The sequence below is a fragment of the Chiloscyllium punctatum genome, chromosome 1, assembly GCF_047496795.1.
Source record: "Chiloscyllium punctatum isolate Juve2018m chromosome 1, sChiPun1.3, whole genome shotgun sequence".
In the NCBI taxonomy this organism is placed as follows: Eukaryota; Metazoa; Chordata; class Chondrichthyes; order Orectolobiformes; family Hemiscylliidae; genus Chiloscyllium; species Chiloscyllium punctatum.
In genome coordinates, this window is record NC_092739.1 from 170,327,883 (window position 1) to 170,343,568 (window position 15,686).

Here is a 15,686-nt window from a genome sequence, read left to right on the forward strand (position 1 = left end):
CTGGCTCAAAGGTAGAAGACAGAGGGTGGTGATGGAGGGTTGTTTTTCAGACTGCAGGCCTGTGACCAGTGGAGTGCCACAAGGATCGGTGCTGGGTCCTCTACTTTTTGTAATTTACATAAATGATTTGGATGTGAGCATAAAAGGTACGGTTAGTAAGTTTGAAGATGACACCAAAATTGGAGGTGTAGTGGACAGCGAAGAGGGTTACCTCAGATTACAACAGGATCTGGACAGATGGGCCAATGGGCTGAGAAGTTGCAGATGGAGTTTAATTCAGATAAATGCGAGGTGCTGCATTTTGGGAAAGCAAATCTTAGCAGGACTTATATACTTAATGGTAAGGTCCTAGGCAATGTTGCTGAACAAAGAGACCTTGGAGTGCAGGTTCCTAGCTCCTTGAAAGTGGAGTCGTAGGTAGATAGGATAGTGAAGAAAGCGTTTGGTATGCTTTCCTTTATTGGTCAGAATATTGAGTACAGGAGTTGGGAGGTCATGTTGCAGCTGTACAGGACATTGGTTAGGCCTCTGTTGGAATATTGTGTGCAATTCTGGTCTCCATCCTATCGGAAAGATGTTGTGAAACTTGAAAGGGTTCAGAAAAGATTTACAAGGATGTTGTCTGGGTTGGAGGATCTGAGCTATAGGGAGAGGCTGAACAGGCTGGGGCTGTTTTCTCTGGAGTGTCAGTGGCTGAGGGGTGACCTTATAGAGGTTTATAAAATTATGAGGGGCATGGATAGGATAAATAGACAAAGTATTTTCCCTGGGATCGGGGAGTCCAGAACTAGAGGGCATAGGTTTAGGGTGAGAGGGGAAAGATATAAAAGAGACCTAAGGGGCAACTTTTCCACACAGAGGGTGGTACGTGTATGGAATGAGCTGCCAGAGGAAGTGGGGGAGGCTGATACAATTGCAACATTTAAGAGGCATTTGGATGGGTATATGAATAGGAAGGATTTGGAGGGATATGGGCCGGGTGCTGGCAGGTGGGACTGGATTGGGTTGGGATATCTGATTGGCATGGACAGGTTGGATCGAAGGGTCTGTTTCCATGCTGTAAATCTCTATGACTCGATGACTATAACAACCTTCATTTCTGTAGCTGTGATGCACTCTCTGATTAGCAATGCTACACCCCCTCCTCTTTTTCCACTCTCCCTGTTCTTTTTAAACGTTCTAAACCCTAGAACATTAAGCAGTCATTCCTGTCCCAGTGAAACCCACGTCTCCGTTATGGCCGCAACATCTTAGCCCCAAGTATTGATCTAAACTCTGAGTTCGTCACTCTTATTTCGGACACTTCCTTGTGTTAAAGCAGACACACTTTAACCGATCCCTTTGTTTCATCCTATCACTGTCCCATCTGCAACTGCCCCCCTCTCAGGCATGTGGCTCTGATTCCCACCCCCCTGCCAAACTAGTTTAAAACCCTCCCGAACCACACAAGCACATCTCCCACCCAGGACATTTGTACCCCTCCAGTTCAGGTGCAACCTGTCCTTCATGTACAGATCCCACCTTCCCCATAAGGTGTCCCAATGGTCTAAGTATCTGAAGCCCTCCCTCCTGCCCCAGCCTCGCAGCCACGTGTTAAGCTGAATTCGCTGCTGTTCCTCACCTCACTGTCTCATGGCACCGATAACAAACCTGAGGTCACTACTCCACTCGTCCTGCTCTTCAGTTTCCAACCTAACTCTCTGTAGTCACTTTTCAGATCCTCAATCCCTTTCCTGGCTATATCATTGGGGCCAATATGTATCATGATTTCTGGTTGCTCACCCTCCCCATTCAGAATCCTGTAAACCTAATCGGCAACATCTTGGACCCTGGCACTTGGAAGACAACATACCTTCTGGGAGCCCCATTCCTGACCACAAAATCTCCTGTCAATCCATCTAACTATTGAGTCCCCTACCACTAGCATTTTTCTATTTCCCCCCCTTCCTTCTGAGCCACAGTGCCAGGCTCAGAGCCAGAGACCTGACAAGTACGGCGTTCCCCTGGTTGGCTATCCCCACCAGCAGTATCCAAAATGGTATACTTATTGCTGAGGGGAACGGCCACAGGGGATCCCTGCTCTGTCTGTCGGTTCCCTTTCCTCCCTCTGACAGTAACCCAGCTGTCCTTATCCTGTGTCTGAGGAGTGACCATCTCCCTGTACATCCCCTCAATTTCCCCCTCAGCCTCCCGGATGATCTGCAGTTCATCCAGCTCCAGCTGCAGTTCGAGAAGCTGGAGTTGGGTTCACTGCCTGGAGATGTGGTTGGCAGAAACAGGCAGGGACAGTGGCCTGCTGCAGGGAGAGGTTCAATATTGGAGGTGTAGTGGACAGCAAAGATGGTTACCTCAGATTACAACAGGATCTGGACCAGATGGGCCAATGAGGAGAAAGTGAGGACTGCAGATGCTGGAGATCAAGAGCTGAAAATGTGTTGCAGGAAAAGCGCAGCAGGTCAGGCAGCATCCAAGAATCAGGAGAATCGACGTTTCGGGCATATGCCCTTCTTCAGGAATGAGGCATTCCTGAAGAAGGGCTCATGCCCGAAACGTCGATTCTCCTGCTCCTTGGATGCTGCCTGACTTGCTGCGCTTTTCCAGCAACGCATTTGCAGATGGGCCAATGGGCTGAGAAGTGGCAAATGGAGTTTAATTCAGATAAATGTGAGGTGCTGCATTTTCGGAAAGCAAATCTTAGCAGGATTTATACACTTAATGGTAAGGTCCTCGGGAGTGTTGCTGGACAAATAGACCTTGGAGTGCAGGCTCATAGAACATAGAACAATACAGAGCAGAACAGGCCCTTCGGCCCTCAATGTTGCGCCGATCTGTGAACTATTCTCAGCTCATCCCCCTATTATCCCATCATCATCCATGTGCTTATCCAAGGATTGTTTAAATCTCCCTAATTTGGTTGAGTTAACGACATCAGCAGGCAGGGCATTCCACACCCTTACCACTCGCTGCGTAAAGAACCTGCCTCTGACATCTGGTTTAAATCTATCACACCTCAACTTATAGTTATGCCCCCTCGTACACACTGTCATCATCATCCTAGGAAAAAGACTCTCACTGTCTACCCTATCTAATCCTCTGATTATCTTGTATGTCTCTATCAAATCCCCTCTTAGCCGCCTTCTTTCCAATGAGAATAGGTTCAAGTCTCTCAGCCTTTCCTCATAAGACCATCCCTCAGAACCAGGCAACATCCTGGTCAATCTCCTCTGCACCTTTTCCAATGCTTCCACATCCTTCACGAAATATGGCGACCAGAACTGTACACAATATTCCAAGTGTGGCCGCACCAGCATTTTGTATAGTTGCAGCATAATATTGTGGATCTGGAACTCAATCCCTCTATCAATGAAACCTAACACACCATATGCCTTCTTAACAGCACTGTCCACCTGGGTGGTAACTTTCAGGGATCTATGTAAATGAACTCCAAGATCCCTCTGCACATCCACACTACCAAGAATCTTTCCATTGACCCACTACTCTGCCTTCCTGTTATTCTTCCCAAAGTGCATCACCTCACATTTAGTTGCATTGAACTTCATTTGCCACCTCTCAGTCCAATTCTGCAGTTTATCCAAGTCCCCCTGCAACCTGTAGCATTCTTCCAAACTATCCACTACTCCACCAACTTGATTGTCATCTGCAAATTTACTAATCCATCCACCAATGCCTGCGTCTAAGTCATTTATAAAAATGACACAGCAAAGACCAGTCAAAGACAGAAGTGGGAAGCTGTGTGTGGACCCTGTTGAGATCGGACAGGTGCTAAATGAATATTTCTCATCAGTGTTCACTCAGGAAAAGGAGAATATTGTGGAGGAGAAGAATGAGGTACGAGATATTAGACTAGAAAGGATCAAGGTTAGTTACAAATAGGTGTCATCAATTCTAGAAGGAGTGAAAGTAGACAAATCCCCTGGGCCAGATGGGATTTATCTGAGGATTCTCTGGGAAGCTAGGTCCCAAAACAGATCCTTGTGACACACCACTAGTAACCGGACTCCAGGCTGAATATTTTCCATCAACCACCACTCGCTGCCTTCGTTCAGAAAGCCAGTTTCTAATCCAAACTGCTAAATCACCCACAATCCCATGCCTCTGCATTTTCTCCATCAGCCTACCATATGGAATCTGATCAAAGGCTTTACTGAAGTCCATGTATACCACATCAACTGCCTTACCCTCATCTACATGCTTGGTCACCTACTCAAAAACCTCAATGAGGTTTGTGAGACACAACTTGCCCTTGACAAAACCATGGAGAAAGGGAGGACTGCAGATGCTGGAGATCAGAGCATAAAAATGTGTTGCTGGAAAAGCGCAGCAGGTCAGGCAGCATCAAAGGAACAGGAGAATCGACATTTCCTGAAGAAGGGCTAACGCCCGAAACGTCGATTCTCCTGCTCCTTTGATGTTTCTTGACAAAACCATGTTGACTATCTGAAATCAAATTGTTGCTTGCTAGATGATTGTAAATCCTATCTCTTATAATCCTTTCCAAACCCTTTCCTACAACAGAAGTAAGGCTCACTGGTCTATAATTACCTGGATCATCTCTGCTGCCCTTCTTGAACAAGGGCATGGCATTTGTAATCCTCCAGTCCCCTGGTCCTAAATCTGTAGACAATGATGACTCAAATATCAAAGCCAATGGCTCTGCTATCTTCCCCCCCCCCCCAGCTTCCCAGAGAATCCTTGGATAAATCCCATCTGGCCCAGGGGACTTGTCTACTTTCACTCCTTCTAGAATTGATAACACCTGTTTGTAACTAGCCTTGATCCTTTCTAGTCTAATATCTCATACCTCATTCTTCTCCTCCACAATATTCTCCTTTCGCTGAGTGAACACCGATGAGAAATATTTGTTTAGCATCTCTCCGATCTCGACAGGGTCCACACACAGCTTCCCACTTCTGTCTTTGACTGGCCCTATTCCTCCCCTCATCATCCTTTTATTCCTCACATACCTATATAAAGCTTTAGGGTTCTCCTTTATTCTATTTGCTAAAGACTGCTCGTGTCCCCTCTTTGCTCCTCTTAATTCTCTCGTTAAATCCTTCCTCACTGATCTGTACCTCTCCATCGCCTCATCTATACCATCTTGCCTCATCATCACATAAGTCTCCTTCTTCTGCTCAACAAGAGATGCAATTTCTGTAGTAAACCACGGTTCCCTTACCTTATCACCTCCTCCCTACCTGACAGGGACAGACCTATCAAGGACACGCAATATCTGTTCCTGAAACCAGCTCCACATTTCCATTGTCCCCATCCCCTGTATTTTGCTACCCCATTCTATGCCTAATTCCTGCCTAATCACATTATAATTGCCCTTGTCCCATCGATAAGTCTTGACCTGTGGCATGTACCGATCCCTTTCCATCGCTAAACTAAACGTAACTGAATTATGGTCACTCTCTCCAAAGTGCTCACCTACAACTAAATCAAACACCTGGCCTGGGTCATTACCAAGCACCAGATCCAGTGTGGCCTCCCCTCTTGTTGGCCGTTCGACATCCTGTGTCAGGAAACCCTCCTGTACACGTTGGACGAAAACTGATCCATCCAACATACTAGAGTTATAGCATTTCTAGTCAATGTTGGGGAAGTTAAAGTCCCCCATAATGACCACCCTGTTCCTTTCACTCCTACCCAGAATAATTTTGCTAATCCTCTCTTCCACCTCCCTGGAACTCTGCAGAGTCCGATTTAAAAAAAACTCTCCTCTCCTGTTTCTAACCTCAGCCCACACTACCTCAGTAGACGAGTCCTCATCAAAAGTTCCCTCAGCCACCGTTATACTATCCTTGACTAACAATGCCACACCTCCCCCTCTTTTACCGCTTTGCCTGATCTTAATGAAAGATCTAAACCCTGGAACCTGCAATATCCATTCCTCACCCTGCTCTATCCATGTCTCCGAAATGACCACAACATCGAAGTCCCAGGTACCTATCCATGCTGCAAGCTCCCCTACCTTATTTCGGATACTTCTGGTGTTGAAGTAGATACACTTCAAACCAGTTTGCTGTCTGCCAGCACATTCCTGTGACCCTGAAATCCTGTCCCTGTCCTTCCTACTCTCATCCTCCTGTGCACTGCAGGAACACCTCCGGTTCCCATCCCCCTGCTGAGCTAGTTTAAACCCACCCGAATAGCACCAACAAATTTCCCACCCAGGATATTAGTATCCCTCTGGTTCAAGTGAAGACCGTCCTGTTTGTACAAGTCCCACCTTCCCCAGAATGAGCCCCAATTATCCAAGAACCTGAACCCCTCCCTCCTGCACCATCCTTGCAGCCACGTGTTCAGCTGATATCTCTCGCTATCACATGGCACGGGTAACAAACCAGAGATAACAACGCGGTTTGTTCTAGCTCTCAGCTTCCACCCTAGCTCCCTGAAATCCTGCCTTACATCCCTATCCCTCTTTCAACCTATGTCGTTGGTACCTACATGGACAACGACTTGAGGCTGGTCACCCTCCCCCTTCAGGATCCCAAAGATACAACCCAAGACATCACGGACTCAGCACCTGGGAGGCAACGCACCAACCATGAGTCTCTTTCATTCCCAACAAACCTTCTATCTGAGCTTCCCAATGACTAACACTCTCCTCCTTTCCCCCCTTCCCTTCTGTGCAACAGGGAACAGGCTCTGGGCCAGAGACCTGGGCCCCACTGTATACCCAAGGTAAGTTGTCCCTCTCAACAGTATCCAAAACGGTATACATGTTTTTCAGTGGAATGACCACAGGAGCTCCTTCCACTGATGTTTTTTCCCCCTTTCGCACAGTCACCCAACTTTCTTCGTGCCTAGGAGTAACTACTTCCCTGTAACTCCTATCTATCACAGCCTCTGCCTCCTGAATGATCCAAAGTTCATCCAGATCCTGCTCCAGTTCCCTAACACGGTCTTGGAGGAGTGAGAATTGGGTGCACTTCCTGCAGATGTACTTGGATGGGACACTAATGGTGTCCCTCACCTCAAACATCCTGCAGGAGGAACATTGCTCTCCCTGCACTACCATCCCTGCTAGTCCCCTAGTCACAAAGTGAAAAAGAGACACTTACCTGATATGTCCCTGGTCTTTAAGGTTCGAGGAGGTGGTTGGGTGGGAGGCCCTACAAAGGTAGGGTGTCGGGTTGAGAAAACACTGACTTATTCACACGGATGATCCCTGGAATGACAGGTCTAGCATATGAGGAACGGCTGAGGATACTGGGATTGTATTCGTTGGAGTTTAGAAGATTAAGGGGAGATCTAATAGAGACGTACAAAATAATACATGGCTTTGAAAAGGTGGATGCTAGAAAATTGTTTCTGTTAGGCGAGGAGACTAGGACCCGTGGACACAGCCTTAGAATTAGAGGGGGTCATTTCAGAACGGAAATGCGGAGACATTTCTTCAGCCAGAGAGTGGTGGGCCTGTGGAATTCATTGCCACGGAGTGCAGTGGAAGCCGGAACGCTAAATGTCTTCAAGGCCGAGATTGATAGATTCTTGTTGTCTGGAGGAATTAAGGGCTACAGGGAGAATGCGGGTAAGTGGAGCTGAAATGCGCATCAGCCATGATTGAATGGCGGAGTGGACTCGATGGGCCGAATGGCCTTACTTCCACTCCTATGTCTTATGGTCTTATATAGCAGGATGGAAATAAAAATAAGAAGTCCCTCCTTTCCCAGAAACCTCTGCTCTCTGATTTCAAATATAAAAGCTCAAATCAATGACTCACCGTTCCTGCAGGCCCCTGGTCCGAGTGGTCCGAGTTCCCGCAGGCCCCTGGTCCGAGTTCCTGCAGGCCCCTGGTCCGAGTTCCTGCAGGCCCCTGGTCCGAGTGGTCCGAGTTCCCGCAGGCCCCTGGTCCGAGTTCCTGCAGGCCCCTGGTCCGAGTGGTCCGAGTTCCCGCAGGCCCCTGGTCCGAGTTCCCGCAGGCCCCTGGTCCGAGTTCCCGCAGGCCCCTGGTCCGAGTTCCCGCAGGCCCCTGGTCCGAGTTCCCGCAGGCCCCTGGTCCGAGCTCCCGCAGGCCCCTGGTCCGAGCTCCTGCAGGCCCCTGGTCCGAGCTCCTGCAGGCCCCTGGTCCGAGCTCCCGCAGGCCCCTGGTCCGAGCTCCCGCAGGCCCCTGGTCCGAGCTCCTGCAGGCCCCTGGTCCGAGCTCCCGCAGGCCCCTGGTCCGAGTTCCTGCAGGCCCCTGGTCCGAGTGGTCCGAGTTCCCGCAGGCCCCTGGTCCGAGTTCCCGCAGGCCCCTGGTCCGAGCTCCCGCAGGCCCCTGGTCCGAGCTCCCGCAGGCCCCTGGTCCGAGCTCCCGCAGGCCCCTGGTCCGAGTTCCCGCAGGCCCCTGGTCCGAGTTCCCGCAGGCCCCTGGTCCGAGCTCCCGCCCTTCGAGTTGCTGCTGCCGCTGACAAACTAAAAATCCTTAAAAGAGAAGTCTCAGGTAGATAGTTAAAAATCACACTCTAACAGGTTTAATTGGGAGCACTCACTTTCGGAGCACCGCTCCTTCATCAGGTAAGTGTGGTGCAGCATCAGAAGATACCGAATTTAAAACAAAAGCAGGCAGTGTCATTTCAGCTGTGTTGTGAGATTTTTAACTTTGTCCTTCCGTAATAATGCTGGTGGTCGAGGTATGCGTGATAATGGGGTCCTATGTGGAGCTATTCTGACAAGTGAAACGTCACCAATTTTTGTCTCCCTTTAGTACATCGATCTGGGGAGTAATAAGGACGCTGTCGTACAGAGAATGATTAATGTTGTCAATGCCGTCAATATGGTGAGTGAGGAAGGAGACTGTGTTCACGTTGATGACTGGTTAAACTTCTGTTACTCTGTGAAAAACTCCATCGATTTATTTCTGAAGTTTGAATTCTCAAGATAAAACTGATCACATTTGCAATATGGTTATTTCTCTCAATGGAGGAATGATAAGGCTGTGCCAGAACACACTTTAGTCTATCAACAGACCACACTTCACTCTCTCACCCAGATCACACTTTACACTCTCAGACAGACCACACTTTACTCTCTATCCCAGATCACACTTTACACTCTCAGACAGACCACACTTTATCAACAGATCACACTTTACTCTCTTAGACAGACCATACATTACTCTCTCAGACAGACCACACATTATCAGACAGACCACACTACTCTCAAGGGCTGGCCACACTTTACTCTCAAGGTCTGTCCTCACTTTACCCTCTCAGACAGACCACACTATACTCTCTCAGACAGACCACACTATACTCTCTCAGACAGACCACACTGTACTGCCTCATCTCAGACCACACTGTACTCTCTCAGACAGACCACACTATACTCTCTCAGACAGACCACACTGTACTGCCTCATCTCAGACCACACTGTACTCTCTCAGACAGACCACACTATACTCTCTCAGACAGACCACACTGTACTCTCTCAGACAGACCACACTGTACTCTCTCAGACAGACCACACTATACTCTCTCAGACAGACCACACTATACTCTCTCAGACAGACCACACTATACTCTCTCAGACAGACCACACTATACTCTCTCAGACAGACCACACTATACTCTCTCAGACAGACCACACTATACTCTCTCAGACAGACCACACTGTACTCTCTCAGACAGACCACACTGTACTCTCTCAGACAGACCACACTGTACTCTCTCAGACAGACCACACTATACTCTCTCAGACAGACCACACTGTACTCTCTCAGACAGACTATACTTATCCCTCTCAGACAGACCACACTATACTCTCTCAGACAGACCACACTGTACTCTCTCAGACAGACCACACTATACTCTCTCAGACAGACCACACTGTACTCTCTCAGACAGACTATACTTATCCCTCTCAGACAGACCACACTATACTCTCTCAGACAGACCACACTATACTCTCTCAGACAGACCACACTATACTCTCTCAGACAGACTATACTTATCCCTCTCAGACAGACCACACTATACTCTCTCAGACAGACCACACTATACTCTCTCAGACAGACTATACTTATCCCTCTCAGACAGACCACACTATACTCTCTCAGACAGACCACACTACACTCTCTCAGACAGACTATACTTATCCCTCTCAGACAGACCACACTGTACTCTCTCAGACAGACCACACTGTACTCTCTCAGACAGACCACACTGTACTCTCTCAGACAGACCACACTGTACTGCCTCATCCCAGACCACACTATACTCTCTCAGACAGACCACACTGTACTCTCTCAGACAGACCACACTATACCCTCTCAGACAGACCACACTATACTCTCTCAGACAGACCACACTATACTCTCTCAGACAGACCACACTATACTCTCTCAGACAGACCACACTATACTCTCTCAGACAGACCACACTATACTCTCTCAGACAGACCACACTGTACTCTCTCAGACAGACTATACTTATCCCTCTCAGACAGACCACACTATACTCTCTCAGACAGACCACACTATACTCTCTCAGACAGACCACACTATACTCTCTCAGACAGACTATACTTATCCCTCTCAGACAGACCACACTATACTCTCTCAGACAGACCACACTATACTCTCTCAGACAGACTATACTTATCCCTCTCAGACAGACCACACTATACTCTCTCAGACAGACCACACTATACTCTCTCAGACAGACTATACTTATCCCTCTCAGACAGACCACACTGTACTCTCTCAGACAGACCACACTATACTCTCTCAGACAGACCACACTATACTCTCTCAGACAGACCACACTGTACTCTCTCAGACAGACCACACTGTACTCTCTCAGACAGACCACACTGTACTGCCTCATCCCAGACCACACTATACTCTCTCAGACAGACCACACTATACTCTCTCAGACAGACCACACTATACTCTCTCAGACAGACCACACTATACTCTCTCAGACAGACCACACTGTACTCTCTCAGACAGACCACACTATACCCTCTCAGACAGACCACACTATACTCTCTCAGACAGACCACACTGTACTCTCTCAAACAGACCACACTATACTCTCTCAGACAGACCACACTGTACTCTCTCAGACAGACCACACTGTACTCTCTCAGACAGACCACACTGTACTCTCTCAGACAGACCACACTATACTCTCTCAGACAGACCACACTGTACTGCCTCATCTCAGACCACACTATACTCTCTCAAACAGACCACACTATACTCTCTCAGACAGACCACACTATACTCTCTCAGACAGACCACACTATACTCTCTCAAACAGACCACACTATACTCTCTCAGACAGACCACACTGTACTGCCTCATCTCAGACCACACTGTACTCTCTCAAACAGACCACACTATACTCTCTCAGACAGACCACACTGTACTCTCTCAGACAGACCACACTGTACTGCCTCATCCCAGACCACACTGTACTGCCTCATCTCAGACCACACTGTACTGCCTCATCTCAGACCACACTATACTCTCTCAGACAGACCACACTGTACTGCCTCATCTCAGACCACACTGTACTGCCTCATCTCAGACAGACCACACTGTACTGCCTCATCTCAGACCACACTATACTCTCTCAGACAGACCACACTATACTCTCTCAGACAGACCACACAATACTCTCTCAGACAGACTATACTTATCCCTCTCAGACAGACCACACTATACTCTCTCAGACAGACTATACTTATCCCTCTCAGACAGACCACACTATACTCTCTCAGACAGACCACACTATACTCTCTCAGACAGACCACACTGTACTCTCTCAGACAGACCACACTGTACTCTCTCAGACAGACCACACTATACTCTCTCAGACAGACCACACTATACCCTCTCAGACAGACCACACTATACTCTCTCAGACAGACCACACTATACTCTCTCAGACAGACCACACTATACTCTCTCAGACAGACCACACTATACCCTCTCAGACAGACCACACTGTACTCTCTCAGACAGACCACACTGTACTCTCTCAGACAGACCACTATGTACTCTCTCAGACAGACCACACTGTATTCTCTCAGACAGACCACACTATACTCTCTCAGACAGACCACACTGTACTGCCTCATCTCAGACCACACTATACTCTCTCAGACAGTCCACACTATACCCTCTCAGACAGACCACACTATACTCTCTCAGACAGACCACACTATACTCTCTCAGACAGACCACACTATACTCTCTCAGACAGACCACACTATACTCTCTCAGACAGACCACACTATACTCTCTCAGACGGACCACACTATACTCTCTCAGACAGACCACACTATACTCTCTCAGACAGACCACACTATACTCTCTCAGACAGACCACACTATACTCTCTCAGACAGACCACACTGTACTCTCTCAGACAGACCACACTATACTCAATCAGACAGACCACACTGTACTGCCTCATCCCAGACCACACTATACTCTCTCAGACAGACCACACTATACTCTCTCAGACAGACCACACTATACTCTCTCAGACAGACCACACTATACTCTCTCAGACAGACCACACTGTACTGCCTCATCCCAGACCACACTATACTCTCTCAGACAGACCACACTGTACTCTCTCAGACAGACCACACTATACCCTCTCAGACAGACCACACTATACCCTCTCAGACAGACCACACTATACTCTCTCAGACAGACCACACTATACTCTCTCAGGCAGACCACACTGTACTGCCTCATCCCAGACCACACTATACCCTCTCAGACAGACCACACTATACTCTCTCAGACAGACCACACTGTACTCTCTCAGACAGACCACACTATACCCTCTCAGTCAGACCACACTATACTCTCTCAGACAGACCACACTATACTCTCTCAGACAGACCACACTATACTCTCTCAGACAGACCACACTATACTCTCTCAGTCAGACCACACTGTACTACCTCATCTCAGACCACACTGTACTCTCTCAGTCAGACCACACTGTACTGCCTCATCTCAGACCACACTGTACTGCCTCATCCCAGACCACACTATACCCTCTCAGACAGACCACACTATACTCTCTCAGACAGACCACACTATACCCTCTCAGTCAGACCACACTATACTCTCTCAGACAGACCACACTGTACTCTCTCAGACAGACCGCACTGTACTGCCTCATCTCAGACCACACTATACTCTCTCAGACAGACCACACTATACTCTCTCAGACAGACCACACTATACTCTCTCAGACAGACCACACTATACTCTCTCAGACAGACCACACTATACTCTCTCAGTCAGACCACACTGTACTGCCTCATCTCAGACCACACTATACTCTCTCAGACAGACCACACTATACTCTCTCAGACAGACCACACTATACTCTCTCAGTCAGACCACACTGTACTGCCTCATCTCAGACCACACTATACTCTCTCAGACAGACCACACTATACTCTCTCAGACAGACCACACTGTACTGCCTCATCTCAGACCACACTGTACTGCCTCATCTCAGACCACACTATACTCTCTCAGACAGACCACACTATACTCTCTCAGACAGACCACACTGTACTGCCTCATCTCAGACCACACTGTACTGCCTCATCTCAGACCACACTATACCCTCTCAGACAGACCACACTATACCCTCTCAGACAGACCACACTATACCCTCTCAGACAGACTATACTTATCCCTCTCAGACAGACCACACTATACTCTCTCAGACAGACCACACTATACTCTCTCAGACAGACCACACTATACTCTCTCAGACAGACCACACTATACTCTCTCAGACAGACCACACTATACTCTCTCAGACGGACCACACTATACTCTCTCAGACAGACCACACTATACTCTCTCAGACAGACCACACTATACTCTCTCAGACAGACCACACTATACTCTCTCAGACAGACCACACTGTACTCTCTCAGACAGACCACACTATACTCTCTCAGACAGACCACACTGTACTGCCTCATCCCAGACCACACTATACTCTCTCAGACAGACCACACTATACTCTCTCAGACAGACCACACTATACTCTCTCAGACAGACCACACTATACTCTCTCAGACAGACCACACTATACTGCCTCATCCCAGACCACACTATACTCTCTCAGACAGACCACACTGTACTCTCTCAGACAGACCACACTATACCCTCTCAGACAGACCACACTATACCCTCTCAGACAGACCACACTATACTCTCTCAGACAGACCACACTATACTCTCTCAGGCAGACCACACTGTACTGCCTCATCCCAGACCACACTATACCCTCTCAGACAGACCACACTATACTCTCTCAGACAGACCACACTGTACTCTCTCAGACAGACCACACTATACCCTCTCAGTCAGACCACACTATACTCTCTCAGACAGACCACACTATACTCTCTCAGACAGACCACACTATACTCTCTCAGACAGACCACACTATACTCTCTCAGTCAGACCACACTGTACTACCTCATCTCAGACCACACTGTACTCTCTCAGTCAGACCACACTGTACTGCCTCATCTCAGACCACACTGTACTGCCTCATCCCAGACCACACTATACCCTCTCAGACAGACCACACTATACTCTCTCAGACAGACCACACTATACCCTCTCAGTCAGACCACACTATACTCTCTCAGACAGACCACACTGTACTCTCTCAGACAGACCGCACTGTACTGCCTCATCTCAGACCACACTATACTCTCTCAGACAGACCACACTATACTCTCTCAGACAGACCACACTATACTCTCTCAGACAGACCACACTATACTCTCTCAGACAGACCACACTATACTCTCTCAGTCAGACCACACTGTACTGCCTCATCTCAGACCACACTATACTCTCTCAGACAGACCACACTATACTCTCTCAGACAGACCACACTATACTCTCTCAGTCAGACCACACTGTACTGCCTCATCTCAGACCACACTATACTCTCTCAGACAGACCACACTATACTCTCTCAGACAGACCACACTGTACTGCCTCATCTCAGACCACACTGTACTGCCTCATCTCAGACCACACTATACTCTCTCAGACAGACCACACTATACTCTCTCAGACAGACCACACTATACTCTCTCAGACAGACCACACTATACCCTCTCAGACAGACAACACTATACCCTCTCAGACAGACCACACTATACCCTCTCAGACAGACCACACTATACCCTCTCAGACAGACTATACTTATCCCTCTCAGACAGACCACACTATACTCTCTCAGACAGACCACACTATACCCTCTCAGACAGACCACACTATACCCTCTCAGACAGACCACACTATACTCTCTCAGACAGACCACACTATACTCTCTCAGACAGACCACACTATACTCTCTCAGACAGACCACACTATACTCTCTCAGACAGACCACACTATACCCTCTCAGACAGACCACACTATACTCTCTCAGACAGCCACACTATACTCTCTCAGTCAGACCACACTATACTCTCTCAGACAGACCACACTATACTCTCTCAGACAGACCACACTATACTCTCTCAGACAGACCACACTGTACTGCCTCATCTCAGACCACACTATACTCTCTCAGTCAGACCACACTATACTCTCTCAGACAGACCACACTATACTCTCTCAGACAGACCACACTGTACTGCCTCATCCCAGACCACACT

General features: G+C 48.2%; 1 protein-coding gene across 2 annotated transcripts in view; it reads left to right on the forward strand.

Moving 5' to 3' along the window:
• LOC140481854 (disintegrin and metalloproteinase domain-containing protein 12-like) overlaps nt 1-15,686 on the forward strand; it is a 313,597-nt gene that overhangs the window by 93,257 nt on the left and 204,654 nt on the right. For both annotated transcript variants that reach the window (XM_072578423.1, XM_072578414.1), the window contains exon 8: nt 8,717-8,788. In XM_072578423.1, the coding sequence (XP_072434524.1) occupies nt 8,717-8,788 (72 nt within the window). The remainder of the gene's footprint in view (nt 1-8,716; nt 8,789-15,686) is intronic.